Source organism: Myxocyprinus asiaticus, chromosome 36 (genome assembly GCF_019703515.2).
Source record: "Myxocyprinus asiaticus isolate MX2 ecotype Aquarium Trade chromosome 36, UBuf_Myxa_2, whole genome shotgun sequence".
Classification (NCBI taxonomy): domain Eukaryota; kingdom Metazoa; phylum Chordata; class Actinopteri; order Cypriniformes; family Catostomidae; genus Myxocyprinus; species Myxocyprinus asiaticus.
This window is the reverse complement of record NC_059379.1, coordinates 36,283,822-36,300,171: the sequence shown is the minus strand read 5'-3', so window position 1 is coordinate 36,300,171 and position 16,350 is coordinate 36,283,822. Positions and strand designations below refer to the sequence as shown.

The following is a 16,350-nucleotide window of genomic DNA, read 5'->3' as shown; positions in this document are numbered from 1 at the left end:
TATTAGAAAATCCTTGCTCTGGCTCGGCTCTGTCGTATCCAGTCTCTCCCTCGACTAAGTGTTGTGTCGCTCTATTTATGCCGCTCTCCCCGTGCTCACTGAAATTAGAGACAGGTGTTAGACATAATTTAGCTCAGGTGTAAGCGCCCTTACCGCTTTCTCTCTCTCCGGAGAGATGCTTGACCACGCCCCCGCTGCCACATATCCCCACCGCCCGACTCAGGCCGGGGCGGCATCCGGCCTGCCTACCACTCCCCCCCATTCCTGGAAAGGAAGTCGGCGACAGCCATCTGCGCCCCCAGTCTGTGGACCACCTTGAACTTAAACGGCTGAAGAGCCAGATACCAACGGGTGATCCAGGCATTAGTGTCTTTCATGCGGTGGAGCCACTGGAGTGGGGCGTGATCCGAGCAGAGGGTGAAGGCCCGCCCCAGCAGGTAGTATCGGAGAGTGAGGACCGCCCACTTGATGGCGAGACACTCCTTTTCCACGGTGCTGTACTTAGTTTCCCTTAACGAGAGCTTACGGCTAATGTACAGCACCGTGCGCTCCTCCCCCTCCACCACCTGCGGGAGTACGGCCCCCAGCCCCCTGTCTGAAGCATCTGTCTGTAAAATAAAAGGGAGAGAGAAGTCAGGTGAGTGTAAAAGTGGCCCCCCACAAAGTGCAGCTTTAACTTGCGTAAACGCCTGTTGACACTGCTCCGTCCACTGGACCGGATCTGGAGCTCCCTTTTTAGTGAGATCAGTCAGCGGGCTGGTGATGTCCGAATAATTAGGTACGAACCTTCTATAATAGCCAGCCAGCCCCAGGAACTGTCTCACCCCCTTTTTGGTCTTGGGTCTCGGGCAGGTCGCAATCGCTGCTGTCTTGTCAATTTGGGGACGCACCTGCCCGTGGGCCAAGTGGAACCCCAGATACCGTACCTCCACCCGTCCAATCGCGCACTTCTTTGGATTCGCTGTGAGTCCCGCTCGGCGCAGCGATCTCAGAACAGCCCTCAGATGTTGCATATGCCGCTGCCAATCATTTCTATAAATGATGATGTCATCTAAATAGGCAACGGCGTAGGTTGAATGCGGTCTGAGGATTCGGTCCATGAGACGCTGAAACGTAGCCGGGGCTCCAAACAAACCGAACAGAAGTGTCACAAATTGGTGTAAACCAAACGGTGTGGAGAAGGTGGTTTTCTCACGGGAAATTGGTGTCAAGGGGATCTGCCAATAACCCTTCGTCAAATCCAATGTCGAATAAAAACGAGCAGTGCCCAATCGATCGAGCAGCTCATCAACGCGAGGCATTGGATATGCATCAAATTTAGACACCGCGTTGACTTTCCTGTAATCCACACAGAACCGTACAGACCCGTCGCTCTTAGGCACTAGAACGACTGGGCTGGACCAATCACTGTGGGATTCTTCTATTACCCCCATATCAAGCATCGCATTCCAATTCTTCCCGAACAATTTTCTTTTTGTGTTCAGGTAATCGATAGGGGCGGCTACGTACCACCACCCCCGGCTCGGTCTCGATGTGGTGATGGATGAGGTTTGTGCGTCCCGGTAGAGGGGAGAACACATCCACAAACTCCTGTTGCAACCTAGCAACCTCCGCGAGTTGGCTCCGTGAGGGTGAACTGTTTATGTTTTGAACTCACCTCCGGTCCAAGCTCCGCCTTCTCGGGAACTACCGTGGCCAACGTTACGGGAACCGCCTCCATAATTTCAGGAGATTGAGGTGGTATATTTGACGAGCGTCCCCTCTATCGGTCCGTTTAACCTCATAATCGAGATCTCCCACTCGTTGTGTGACCTCAAAGTGTCCTTGCCACTTGGCGAGTAATTTGGAGCTCGATGTGGGAAGCAATACAAGCACTTTATCTCCCGGTGCAAATTCCCTTAGCTGAGTTCCCCTGTCATACAGTCGGCTCTGTCGTTCTTGAGCTTGGAGCAAATTCTCCTGTGTTAGTTGTCCCAAAGTGTGGAGTTTTGCTCTAAGATCAAGAACGTACTGAATTTCATTTTTACTGTTTGAAGGTCCTTCCTCCCAGGCCTCTCGCAATACATCAAGCACGCCGCGTGGGCGTCGCCCATACAGCAGCTCGAATGGGGAGAAGCCAGTGGAGGCTTGCGGGACCTCTCGTACTGCAAATAACAGGGGGTCGAGCCATTTATCCCAATTTCTAGCATCATCGTGCACGAACTTACGAATCATGTTTTTGAGGGTTTTATTAAATCGTTCCACCAGGCCATCCGTTTGAGGATGGTATACGCTGGTGCGAATCGATTTAATATTTAACAACTCGTACAGTTCGCATAGTGTCCGTGACATAAATGTTGTGCCCTGATCGGTGAGAATTTCTTTCGAATCCCCACCTGGGAGATTATTTTGAAGAGTGCCTCCGCAACACTGCGTACTGAGATGTTGCGAAGAGGCACTGCTTCCGGATATCGCGTTGCATAGTCCACTAGGACCAATACAAAGCGATGTCTGCGTGCTGACCGTTCTAATGGCCCGACGAGGTCCATTCCAATTCTCTCAAAGGGGACCTCGATCAGAGGGAGAGGGCGCAATGGTGCTTTTGGGGTGGCCGGTGGGTTAACCAGCTGGCATTCGCGGCATGCCGCACACCACCTGCGGACATCGCCGCCAATGCCCGGCCAATAGAAATGGGCTATTAGCTGGTTCAATGTTTTCCTTTCTCCTAGGTGACCCGCCATGGGATTATAATGAGCCGCCTGGAATACCATTTCCCGGCGGCTCCTTGGAATCAAAAGTTGGGTTGTATCCTCTTTGGTCCGAGTGTCCTGTGTCACTCGATACAACCGCTCATTTATAATTGCAAAATAGGGGTATGAAAGGGCGATGTCAGGCTGGAGTCGTTGACCATCGATGACTCTCACTTGGTCAAAGGCGTGTTTGAGGGTTTCGTCTCGCGACTGCTCCAAAGGGAAATCCCCGTCAAGGAATTCCCTGAGATGGGGAGGGGCCGCAGCCTCTCCCCCTCTCTCGTCATCATGACGTGGAGCTGTCGAGGACGGCCCCGGCTCCGCCTCCCCTGCCAGAGCATCGCACATCACACATCTCCCTATTTTCATACAGGACCCATCCGCGCAAATTCCCTTTAATAAAATCCTAAAATCAGGCCAATCAGTCCCCAAAATCAGCAGATGGGTGAGGCGGGAACTAACCGCGGCCTCAACTCTATGCTTTTTCCCCCAAAATTTAATTGTCAGGGTCACCACCGGATACTTGTGAATATCCCCATGTACACATTTCACCTTCACCGTTTTGGATGTGACCATTGCCTCGGGTTGAACCAGGCGTTGGTGGATAGTGGTTTGATTACACCCGGTATCCACCAACGCTTGGTGAGTACCCCCCTTGACACTTACCGGTATCCGGTACGCTCCGGCCCGGTCGGGGGCAGCCTGTGGGAGGTCAGAGACCTGCACCACCGTCCCCAGCTCCATCAGAGGGCACTGATCTCGGAAGTGGCTCGGGTCTCCGCACCTCCAGCAGGCCGGCCCAGGCGCTACGCCTGCACTTGCGTCGGCGGGTGCCCCCCCCGAGGGGGAGAGCGGCGGGGCATTGGAGTAGGGGAAGGTGTCGCCTCCCACACCCGGGGAACTGGTCTCAGGGGCTGAGTTCCTCCTCGTCTGCGTGGGGCAGGAACGGGACCTGGAGAGAGAGCAGACAAGAGAGAGAGAGGGGAGGGGGAAGAAACAGAGGGAGGAGAGAAAACGTAGGAGGGATCTTCCGCCCTCGGGATCGCCGCCATGTGGTCCTCCGCAAGTCGGATAGCTTCCTCCAACGATGCCGGGTGGTGGCACTGGACCCACTCCACCGTCCCTTTTGGCAGTCGAACTGTGAACTGTTCCAATACCACTTGGTTGATAATTCCCTGGACGTCACGATCCCCCGCTAACAGCCATCTTCGGCAGGCGTCACGGAGCCGCTGGGCAAAGGCAAACGGGCGGTCGGAGCTTTCCAACTTCAAGCTCCGGAAGAGTTGACGACTTTCCTCCGGAGTGCGACCAACCCGTTGCAAGATGGTTTTTTTTAGATCTCCGTAGGCCAGGAGGCTCGACGCTGGCAGTTGTTGAGCCGCGAGCTGGGTTTCCCCGGACAATAGTGGGATCAATCGGGCTGCCCATTGGCCGAGCGGCCAGCCCCAGATCTCGGCGGTCCGCTCAAACAATTCCAGGAAGGCCTCGGGGTCATCCGCCGCCCCCATTTTCTGTAATGCTGGCGGGGGTAATGGCGTGGGTGTGTCCTGGGTCACGGCTGAGGAGGCTCCGGATCGCCTGCCGGTCCTCGGCTTGAGCATGCATGAGCTCGACAAACCGGCGGTGTTGATCTTGTCGGAGCTCAAGCAGCGTTTGTTGGTGGTTCTGATGTAGGCTGGCGAGGGCTTGGAAGATCTCCGCCAACTGGGAGGACTCTACGGGATGACCTCCATCCATCTTCGACCCAAACTTCAATCCCGGGTTTCGGCACCAGTGTAAAAGATGACGCGAGAAGCAGTTTTCCTTCTTCAGGTGAGGCTTTATTTCCCCTCTCTTTGACACCACTTTACAGTTTACCTTTATGCACTAACTAAACACTAACACACACTGCTTCCACAAATAAACTCTCACTATTAGAAAATCCTTGCTCTGGCTCGGTTCTGTCGTATCCAGTCTCTCCCTCGACTAAGCATTGTGTCGCTCTATTTATGCCGCTCTCCCTGTGCTCACTGAAATTAGAGACAGGCGTTAGACATAATTTAGCTCAGGTGTAAGCGCCCTTACACCTTACACCTTTCTCTCTCTCCGGAGAGATGCTTGACCACGCCCCCGCTGCCACAATGGGATTTTTACATCCGGAATTAGACCGTTTACTGTTGCACTCTATTGCTAGTCAGTTGCAGGAGGTATAAGGGAGAAGGGCATGCTCATTCTAGAGAGCATTTGACTGGACAAATATTAGTAGTGCAAGACAAGTCTTAGCATTTTAGAAAGCGAACTGACAACTTTTAGGGGTACATAACCATATAGATGGTAGAGGTGGGGGGAAAAAAATCAATATGTAATAGTATTGCAATATTTTTCCTCACAATAATCAATATTATTTTTAACTTCAACAACAGTCCCTTAGAATGCGCAGTTATTATGCTTCACCACTGAGACTGAAAGGGACTTCTTTGACGTCACCCAAAACATGGAAAAGTGGTTGACAACATGGACAAGTCGGAGACCATTCAAAATCCGCCTTCCTCTTTCAAATCCAGAGTCTGGCAACATTTTGGTTTGTCGTTTTCATGTCCAAATAGGTAATTTGTTACATTCTATCACAACTGAAGTGAACACAAAAGAGATTCATTCCACATTCTAGGTCAACATACAATGTGAAAAAAAAATAATAAAAAAATTTCACAGACTTATTTGAGGGTCAGTGTGGGATGGGGGTGTGGTCGTGTGTCTGTCTGTGGGAGAGAGAGTGGTAAGGCTCGTCACCTGGGTTGTAATTATCTCTAACACCTGTCTCTTTTTATAGTGATGACGGAGGGAGACTCATAAGCCACACCAGCTCACCAGTGGGAGAGAGAGAGAGAGAGCGAGAGAGAGAGAGCACGAACTCGACACTTACTGAGTGTTTTCATGAACTGACTGAGTGTTTAAAAATGTTTTTTTTGTTATCCGATTGAGTGTTTGAATCTACGTGAACAGACTGTGTTCAGAACCTGAGGCCGAGAAATAAAAGTCTTTCCTGCACTGCTTCGTTGCCTCCTGACTCCTCCATTGCCCAAGAGAACAGAACTCGTTACAGTCAGTTTTGTTTATATTCACAAATAAATGGTTAAACTTCAAATTATTTCAGGCACTTTTATATTAATTTAATAATGCATTTGGTGATTTAGCAACAGTTATCTGAAGTCCTATGAATAAAAATGAAGAATCACAATTATACCGTATCGTGACCTAGACATCGATATAATATCATATCGCCAGTTACCTTGTGATTCTCAACACTAATCGATGGCCTTGAAACTAAAAGAAATGGACTAAAAGCTACAAAACTCATCATGGGGTCCTTCAGTAGTTAAAGAAGCCTAACATCACTGAATGAAGGGCAGGTGGAGAGTTTGCCATTATGTAAAATACAATTCCCACTTCCGAAGGACAAAAACATAATAGCTGATGAGTGATGACCAACAACAAAGTACAACAGAAGACAATAAGAGGCAACACCCTCAGCTCAAAACCCGCACATGAAAAGAATTCAAAGCCATTCAGTAAAAAAAAGATCAATAGAAAATACCTTATTCATGCTAGCGTCATCTTTGAAAAACACAACACATACACACCGAATCAACATTTAACTTTTAACCCTCAACAATATCCCTCCCAAAACACCAACCCCACCCAACCCCAAAGAACACCCCTGTGGTCACATAAAATAATACACACACAAAAAAATAAAATAAAAATATATAATATACATACATAATTAAACTAAACTTTTCTCTCCACATCCCTTCCCCGAAAGCCCCCCAAAACTGCCAAATACCTACCCCACTTCCTGAAAAACAAGTCCCCAAACCCCAGCCTTCTACCTGCCATCTCCTCAAAAGCTGCCACCCTCACCATCTCCGCACAACACTCCGGAAATGATGGCGCTCCGTCCGACTTCCAACCCCTTAAAATAATTTGTCTGCCAATCATCATGCTAGTCAGAACCCAATTTTTTATATATTTGTCCCCTAAATTTATGACTGCCCCATCGCCTAAAATACAAAGTCTGTGCCCAAAACGTCACACAAATACTTCTGAACCTTTAACAAAAATCTTGTATCTTAACACCCCCCAAAAGGAATTCGAGGTCACGTGACGCCATGCGAGGAGCAGACGTGTGAGCGACGAGCTCTGCGCACTTTGCTAGTTTTTTTTTAAATTATTTTCATGTTATAATCTGGTGAGATTTGATACACCCAGTTACATATATGTTCTTTGAGGTAAACATGGCAAAGAAGTCAAAATCCTCGGACTCTGGAGACATTAAAAGACACTTACGTGCTCAAGCTGAAACCTCTGATGGGCCTGCAGACCGGGGACTCGATTTGAATGGCGCGGCAGGAGAAGAAATCCAGCGTCAACTGTCCAACATGTTTGATGCTGACGAAGGTTGTTGCTGACTTGGAGGATCTCGCTGTAATACATCGATCGATTACGGTGATGGAAACAAAATTCTCTGAGCTGGTTACAAGAGTGGCAGATGTTGAGAAATGGATCGATTATCTGGAGTCATCGGAAAGGGAATTATCCGCTAATCCGCTCGCGACCAAAATAGACCTGGAAAACATTTTGGAAAAACTGGAAAATCTTGAAAATATGAGCTGAAGAAATAACATACTGATTGTTGGAATTCCTGAGCATGAAGAAGGCAGAGATATGGTGAAATTCCTAGACGAGCTCTTCCCGAGTCTACTCGACATAACAGGCCATAAGCTGGAAATCGAGTGAGCTCACAGAGTCCCGGCTCCCAGATCTGCTGAGGGAGACAGGCCCCGATCAATTCTGGACAAATTTCTTAGATCATCCGATAAAGATCTCGTGTTGCACAAGGCGAGGAGCAAAGGAAAGCTTTCTTGGAAGAATCACAATATTTTCTTGTTCCTGGACTTTGCGAATTCGACAAGAGAGAAACGCGATCGATTCAAGGAGTGTAAAAAACTCTTGCATCAATGGAAGATCGCTTTTGCGCTGATGTTTCCGGCCAAACTGTGAATAGATGTGAAGGATGGTCGCAAAGTATTTACGTGTCCCAAGCAAGCACTGTCCTTCATAAAAACATTGGAGTGAGTAAGCCATTTGGTGTTTCTCATGTGAGTGGATTGACTCACAGAACATACACTCGATTGTCTGAGGAAGCTGGGCACCATTTTTGTTTCTGTTTGTGTTGGCTCCGCCTAGCGGCTGGAGTTTGTTTTGTGGAATATCACTTCTACTTCAAGAAACTTTTGCATTGATGGAGGATCGCTTTTGCACTGAGGTTCCCGGCCAAATTGAGAGTGGATGCTGGGGATGGCCGCAAAATATCTACATGCCCACACAAAGGATGTCTTTTATAAAGCTGACAGACTGAAAAAGTCATGGTGTATTTTTTTTATGTGGCCGAGTGAATTTAACTCTTGGCCATCTGAGGAAACGGGACGCCAGTTTTGGTCCGCAGGCCCGTCAGAGGTTTCAGCTTGAGCATGTAAGTGTCTTTTAATATCTCCAGAGCCCGAGGATTTTGACTTCTTTGCCATGTTGACTTCAAAGAACAGATATATAGCAGGGTGTATCGAATCTCACTGGATTATAAAATAATTAAAAACTAGCAAAATGCACAGAGCTCGTCGTTCACATGTCCGCTCCTCGCATGGCGTCACTTGACTCTCCCGTCATCTTTGATTTTTAATGGGAATGACAATAAGGCTGTGAGAGATAGACTTAGCATCTCTTAAATGGCATGAACGGTATAAAGCTGTATACAGCTCCAAGAACACATCTGATTTTCCACAACTCATGTTGTCTGGAGTTCTTTGTATTCTGAATGTTCTTGGACAGATATTTTATCAATGTTTTGTCTGCGGAACGATCCAAAAACACTTTAAACTGCAGTACAGCCCACTGAAAAGACTGTACATCTATCCCTCACAGCCTCGTTGTCATTCCCATAAAAAAATCAAAGATGGTGCTGCTGTGAATAAGGTCTATAGATTTTTTTATAGTTATTTTCCCTTTGCTGGCCCAGCCATCATTTCTAAACTTAATGTTTGCAACCAGCCAGTGACATGACCAAAGACATAAAAGCAACTGTTATCTCACTGGAACAACCCCAGCATTCACGTCTGTGAACTTTGGAGCCGTTCTGCTCAATTCTGGCCTGGTACTGTGACAAAAGCCATTCAGACAGCAGCTGGTGAGCAAAACAAATGCTAAACAGTAACTTGACCATGTATAATTAACTTAAGCTCAATACTAAAGAGCGCTAGCACTGTGGCTAATGACTTACTGCAATACATTCACACACTGTATACAAACAAGACAGACAACAGATAGGTGTGATACACACAGCACCGTCCAGCCCCAGCTCTCCAGCCCCCATGTGTCGTCAGCATTTGTCCCATGGAAAAAACACATTACAACATACTCATGCTCCAGACAGAAGCAGCTCTGATGGGATCAAGTGAATTAAGACGGCTTGCTCTACTTCCTGTGTTTAGCTCTTGTAGGTGACATGTGAGCCACTAAGTTTGTCCCTCCCTCCTCACCTCATGATCTCTATCACTGTCTATTTTACATGCAAGATGTGACAATTCACTTTGAACATGGGATGAGTTAAATCTGTAAATCTGCTAAAAAGTCAAAGTCATCAAAACAAGTCAGTGCACAGGAAACCAAATCCAGAGCTCAACAAAAAGGATTTGTTTTTTGCGGACCCAGTCAGGCCAGAAGTTCCGATGTTTAATTACCTGCCCTGCCAACATGTTTTATTAACAGGCTTCACCACAAAAAATGACTTTACTTTTTAGCAACATATTTAAGTGTCAGAAAAATATATATTTTTCCATGTAATTTTTTTTCTTTAAAACTAAACTTATGCTTCATTTTTCATACTAGTTTTAATCAAGTTACCGTTACAGTTAAAACCTGAAAGTCATCATAAATAAAAAATAAAGTGGTTCTTATTAAACATTACTTGGAACTAGCTAACTGCACTTACATAGTTAAGTTCACTATACTTGAGCTAAATAAGTACATTTACTTAGGATTTTCTTTAAGGCAATCGGTTTCTATAGCCCAAAGTATATTTTGATTTTGATGTGAATGCTCAGCATCTCCGTACAGTCAAACGCAAGCCTGTCAAAGTATCCTCCATTTGATGGCGCACGCAAACACAGGCGGTTGGCGCATGCGTGCTACGACTACTATGAGACACCGGACACTTGCGTTATACAAATGCAGGTATCTCCTGACCTCCTCACACATGCTCTGTTGACGTGCATATCTACTGTTGTTGTTTTTACCTTCGTCTCCTGTTATTTACTGGTGATTACGTCTTCTAGTGTTTCTTCGTGACAGCAACAGCTCAGTCACCTCAAGGATAATGCACTAATTTGTGCAAATAATACCAGGCGCATGCGCATTCTGCGCGTTCAAACAAGTGCGATTAGAAAAATCGGGCTGCATGCGCTCAGTGCACGAGCACTCTGCTGATGACGAGATTTGAGTCACACGTCCTCAGCGTTCGCGTCTGACTGAAGTATACTTTGGGCTTAAGAGTCTAAATAATTAGCCTAGATTTTACAGTGTATTTCAACAAATAATTTATTGTTTTGTAATTCTTTTATATATTAATACCTGGAAATTTTACAGAGAACCTTTACTCTCATCAGTTTTACTCAATCCTCCAATAAATTAATGTAACTCAGGGAACTTAAATTAACTGGGTTGATTAAACTGAAAAAGTGCCCTGTCAGCTTTACTTTATCCATTTGCATTAGGACAATATGAGTATTTTCGTTTGGTTAACTGAATCTGGGCAGAGGATTTCTAGTTCCCAGAATGCTTTGCAAGGGACTCGACAGGGAGTGTAAATGTTAAAATAAGGTGTTATTTTATGTTTCTTTGTGCAAGATGAATATAAAGCAGGTGACTGGTTAGTGTTTAATGTTTTGTTTTGTTGAGATTTAGAAGAATTTCTGTTATGTTGTAATTTTGGAGGTTACCATCATGGTGAAGAATGGAGCTTCGGATTACAATGAGGACTGATAGATTTTGAGTATTCTACATAATGCTTTATCCATTGAGCAATTGCTGTATTAACCATAGCATGGTGACCAAGTTGCACTCAGAAGTGCTTCCCACACTGTAAAAATCTCCGTAATTTTAACGGTGAAAGACTGTAAAAATGCCACAGCAAAAACGCGTTAATTGGTTAACGGGCAGTCACATTGAAATATACGATAAAAGGTTATAATATATTTAAAAAGAAAATACATGTAATTTTACGGTAAATTATTGTTAAAATTATGGGAAAAATAATCGGGCGTTCCCAGAATTCCCTGTGTGACCCATTACATTTCATTATATTTTATGGGAATAGTTATGTTTCTTCTTATTTTCAATATCTTTTATGTACTTTGGGGTGTTCTGTGTTATATTTGATGTAGTTTAGCTAATGTTTATAGCATTATTTTAATTTCACATGTGTTACCCTGATTGTGTTTAGTGTTTGTGTGAGTGACACTGAGCACTGTCTCTACATGTTTATTGGTTATTGCTCCTAGAAGGGCCATTATTGACAAACTCCATGTCATCATTGTGCCCTACATTATAAAGTGAAAAGCAGATTTTTATAGTTTCAGAAGGTTAATGTATCATGTTTATCATTTAATAAAATAAACGGTAATGCATCGTGAAATATACAAGCACCAAAATTACATCCCGTAAAGCGTGAAACGTGGTTACCGTATTTTTCACAGTAAAGCTCTGGCAACCACAGCTGCTGGTAATTTACCGTCAATTTTAATGATTTTTTTTTTTTTTTTTAAAGTGCACCAGATTGTTTACATGACTGGTCACTAGTAAGGGTGGGAATCAAAAGGTAACTGGCGATATGATATTACAATGATATCTAGGTCACGATACAATACTACTGCAATTATGTATTTTTGGTGTATATTGTGATTCATAACTGCAATATTTTACTTAATGTCTCTCATCCTTCTTTGTAGGACTTCAGAGAACTGTTACCAAATGCATTGTCAAATTAACATATAAGTTCCATTTTACAAAACAAGGTCAGTTTATTTCCTAATATTTAACACCATTCTCAAAGAACATATATGACACAGGAGGAAACTTTGTCCATCATTTGTCCATAAAGCCCTTTATATGCTTGCCCATTTATTAACCTTGCAAAGCCATAAGCAGATGAATGAGCGTGAATGGCTACTCATTTCTGTGGTAAGGCCAATGTAGCTAGTATTTCTAAAAAAAAAAAAAAAACATTTTATAGTATTTATTAATCCACTAGTAGCCTAATCACATTTAGAAACATTACTTATAACAGCAAAGTTGTAACACAAAAGTCTAAAAGAGTCCACCTAATAGATTAGCCTATTTAATGTCACAATTCCACGGTTACTGTTTATACTGTAAAATTGTGATACATTTTAGTATGTGTGTATTTTGACAAACCTGCGGCAAAATAATCCAACAGAGCCTATTCATGAGTTGTTTTAATGCTTCAGTCACACCACACAAACACATATTTTGATGAGAAGCATAGAGATTAATATAATTTATATTGCTTCGGTGGCCTGAAATGCTTGGGTGGTTGCCAAAAATATTGTAATGCAGGAAAAACACTGGTCAAACATGTAAATGTTGCCAAACTCTGGATTTGAAAGACGGAGGCGGATTTTGAAAAGTCTCCGATGCGTTCATGCTGTCAACAACATTTCTGTGTTCTGGGTGACATCAAAAGAGTGCCCTTCTCTCTCAGTGGTTAAGTATAATAACTGGGACTGTTGCTGAAGTACTAGATCGATTGGTTAAGAGCAGTGTTGTAATCAGATTACTTTTTGAGTAACGAGTAAAGTAACGCAATATTTTATTTGATTTTAGACCATATTATCGGAATTACTTTTAAATAAAGTAACGCGTTGCTTTTGTACTCCTCTACTTTCCCTGTATTGCGAGAAATCGGAAGTGTGCAAACTTCAGGGAAGAGACGTAATGCATGATGGGCACTGTAGTTCTATAGAGTGTGAGGCCAGAGACTATTTAGCAGAGATGAGTCACTTCTATTTAAATTAATGGGAGACAGACATCGCCTGTCAATCAACTCGCTTTCGCGCATGCGCATTAGCTATACAACCCGGGAAAATTGCATGTTTTAGCAAAACAAAATTCAGTTTTAAGTTTCTAATGGTGTAGTTTAAGCATCCAAACACAACAGAATAGAGAATAAGCATCATTTTGTTGTAGGTTCCTAATTATTGCAATAGTGCTAGATACAGTAATGGTGGGACAGCAAATTACACTGATGATGACTACGACACCTCTTAAAAAGACGACAGGTGAAGCTCACACTAATATTCAAATAATGTGGCATTTGTCCTAGTTTAGTAGCACTACACTAGTAGGTACAATGCAATAAGCATTTTTATTACCTTTAAGCAGTTAATAAAGATTAACAAATAGATTAATAAAGATGTATATGTCCAAGTGTATAAACTAGAAGTAAAATGCGGTAACCCTATGGCTATCATACAACTGCTGCACATCAAATAAGGTTGTTCATATAATGGCAGTGTGGTTACAATAACCAAAAAAGCCCGAGTTTCTTTACATCCATTCAAAGACGAGACCGTATTGTCCAAGCAGGTTTCATGACACAGTAAATCAATATAAGAAGCGTCTTCGTTTCATTTATGGAGAAGCACGTGACTTACTCAGACTCGTCCAGTGTCCTCCATCTTCACGCCATCTCAGCGTTCAACGCACGACATAGCGAAAACGACCACAAAAATCCCCGTTAAACCTTTATAATTCATATCTGCTGAATGCGAGTCGTCTCCATGAGCTCAGATATGACATCGTGAACTGTGAGCAGGTGAATGAACCAATGAGGTAAAGCATCGACCTGCTCCCGCGAAATACAAACCAGTGTTTTCACAGGGGGAAAGAACACATCGGACTATGGCAGGCGCTTTTGTCATTTATGTTTTGACTAGTCAAAACTCCAATTCCAGATATCTGTTGTGCATTTTTGACTAGTAGTAATTCACATTTAAGATATCTACATTGAATTTCTGAATTAATACATAGCCTATATATAATATAATATAACTAGGAAATTCACAGCCACTTAGTAGAAGTTATGATCGATTATTTAAATTGTTGAATGAGGCTTCTCTCTTTTCAATTTACTGTAATTTTTAACTGTGTTTAAAGATTTTAACGGATTAAAAAACATGGGTGCCTTGATCCTGAAGTGTTAAACCACTACATCATGAATTTATTTGCCCAATTTCACATTTTGATAGATTGTATAATAATAAATTCAAAAGACCCGTTTGAGGTTGTCTGTCTTTATTATTCATTTACAATTAAATTGGTCCATGCTGCAACATATAACAATCACTTTGCTACACATAGTTAACTGGAGACCTTTCAACATATATAAGTGCATCAAGATATTGTTTATTAAGTTGTCAAGCATCGTCTTAATCTTTCTGTTAAAAATTACAGTCAACTGAAAAGAGAGAAGCCTCATTCAGCAATTTAAATAATCGATCATAACTGCTATTAAGTGGCTGTGAATTTCCTAGTTACCATAACTTCTGAATTCTGAATTAATACATAGCCTATATTAATTAATGGTACTAACAAATAAATACATTTATTTAATTAGTATATTAAACATGCTTGTGGGGGCCTGGGTAGCTCAGCGAGTATAGACGCTGACTACCACCCCTGGAGTCATGAGCTCGAATCCAGGGCGTGCTGAGTGACTCCGGCCAGGTCTCCTAAGCCACTAAATTGGCCTGGTTGCTAGGGAGGGTAGAGTCACATGGGGTAACCTCCTCATGGTCGCTATAATGTGGTTTGCTCTTAGTGGGGCACATGGTGAGTTGTGCGTGGATGCCACGGAGAATAGCGTGAAGCCTCCACACTCGCTGTCTCCGCGGTAACTTGCTCAACAAGCCACGTGATAAGATGCATGGATTGACGGTCTCAGACGCGGAGGCAACTGAGATTCGTCCTCCGCCACCCAAACTGAGGCGAGTCACTACACCACCACGAGGACTTAGAGAGCATTGGGAATTGTGCATTCCAAATTGGGGAGAAAAAGGGGAGAAAAAAAAATGCTTGTGTATTATTTGCCAATACCGTTATAGCCCACTTGATGGCAGTGTGTAACAGCAACACTGAGAGAAGTGCTGCTGTGTTGGAGTGATGCGACATGGATCAATAAAGTTTGTTTCTAATAATTACATGCCTACTGTAGACATGCAATGTGCAATTGAGCTAATGTAGGGGTCCCTTCTGATTTTATCTGAGTTTATTTGGGAATGATGGCTGATATAAATAATTTTTACAAGTGCTCCATCATCATTGTTCCTTATTAATAGATATTTATTTATTTTTTAATTGCAAAATTCTGTTTAAAATAAACCAAACATGCAAGACTAACATTAAAAGATCAATTCTTTATCAGACAAAATGGCGGATGGCAAACATATCCGATGTTGGATTGTTTTTGTTTTTTTCTAAGGCAGGGCATAGCAGAGAGGCAATTTGCATAAGCATTTTAGATATCTGTAAAGGATTTTTCACTAGTAAGAATGTTGATTTAAGATATGTCTTTTAAAATTCTTCTCAGTCAGATTAATAATTGCAGGTATCTCCAAATAAAAATCTTCCTGGTCTGTAATCAATTTGAGATATCCATAAAAACAATATAGATATCTTTAAATGAAAACTGACTAGTAATAATTCAGATTAAACATGTCTCCTATTAAATATTGACTAGTCACAAATCCAATTCAGGATATCTACAACTATAGTTTGCCTAGTCATATCTTAGTTTCAGATATCAAAAAATGTAATTAGGATATCTTTAAAGATGTAGACTTGTAGATATCTGTAACTGGATTATGACTAGTCAAAACCATATTAAAGATATCTTTGAGTTCTGACTAGTCATAATTCAATTACAGATATCTACAACTGATTTTATTACTAGTAACAACTTAATTAGAGATATCTTAAATTATAATTTTACTAGTAATAAATCAATTGTAGATATCTGTAATTGCAATTTCTACTAGGGAAAAACTCTATTGCAGATATCTGAAAATAGTTTTCAATGCAATCTTATGGGAACAAATGACTGGTCAAAGTTGCATTGCAGATATCTTCAATGTAAATTATGACTAATCAAAAATGCACAACAGATATCTGAAATTGGAGTTTTGACTAGTCAAAACATTATTATGGATAGTCAAATCTGAATAATAAATGATAAAAGCGCCTGCCATAGGTGTAAGGGCAATTTAGATATCAGAAAAAATAATTTTGACTAGTCAAAACTGAATTACAGATATCTTTAGTGTTTTTTCTTACTAGTCAAATTATAATTGCAGATATCTCAAATCAGCATTCTGACTAGACAAATTATAATTGTGACTCGTCAAAATGCAATTGTAGCTATCTAAAATATAATTACGGATTGTTAGACAAAAGCTTTAAAAGCCAAATCGGCTTGCGATGATCGGCCTCGTCCCACGACAATGCATTTAAAATG

The 16,350-nt window shown here is 42.6% G+C and overlaps 1 protein-coding gene across 6 annotated transcripts in view; it reads right to left on the bottom strand.

Moving 5' to 3' along the window:
• Positions 1–16,350, bottom strand: part of sun1a (Sad1 and UNC84 domain containing 1a) — a 95,686-nt gene that overhangs the window by 78,720 nt on the left and 616 nt on the right. For 2 of the 6 annotated variants that reach the window (XM_051673863.1, XM_051673864.1), the window contains exon 1: positions 9,103–9,200. The exons of 2 other annotated variants lie outside the window; for them this stretch is intronic. In XM_051673863.1, the coding sequence (XP_051529823.1) occupies positions 9,103–9,170 (68 nt within the window). In that variant the 5' untranslated portion in view covers positions 9,171–9,200. Of the gene's footprint in view, positions 105–9,102; positions 9,201–13,492; positions 13,708–16,350 lie in introns of those variants that run through there. 2 more of the 6 variants (XM_051673865.1, XM_051673868.1) reach the window with 2 other exon arrangements.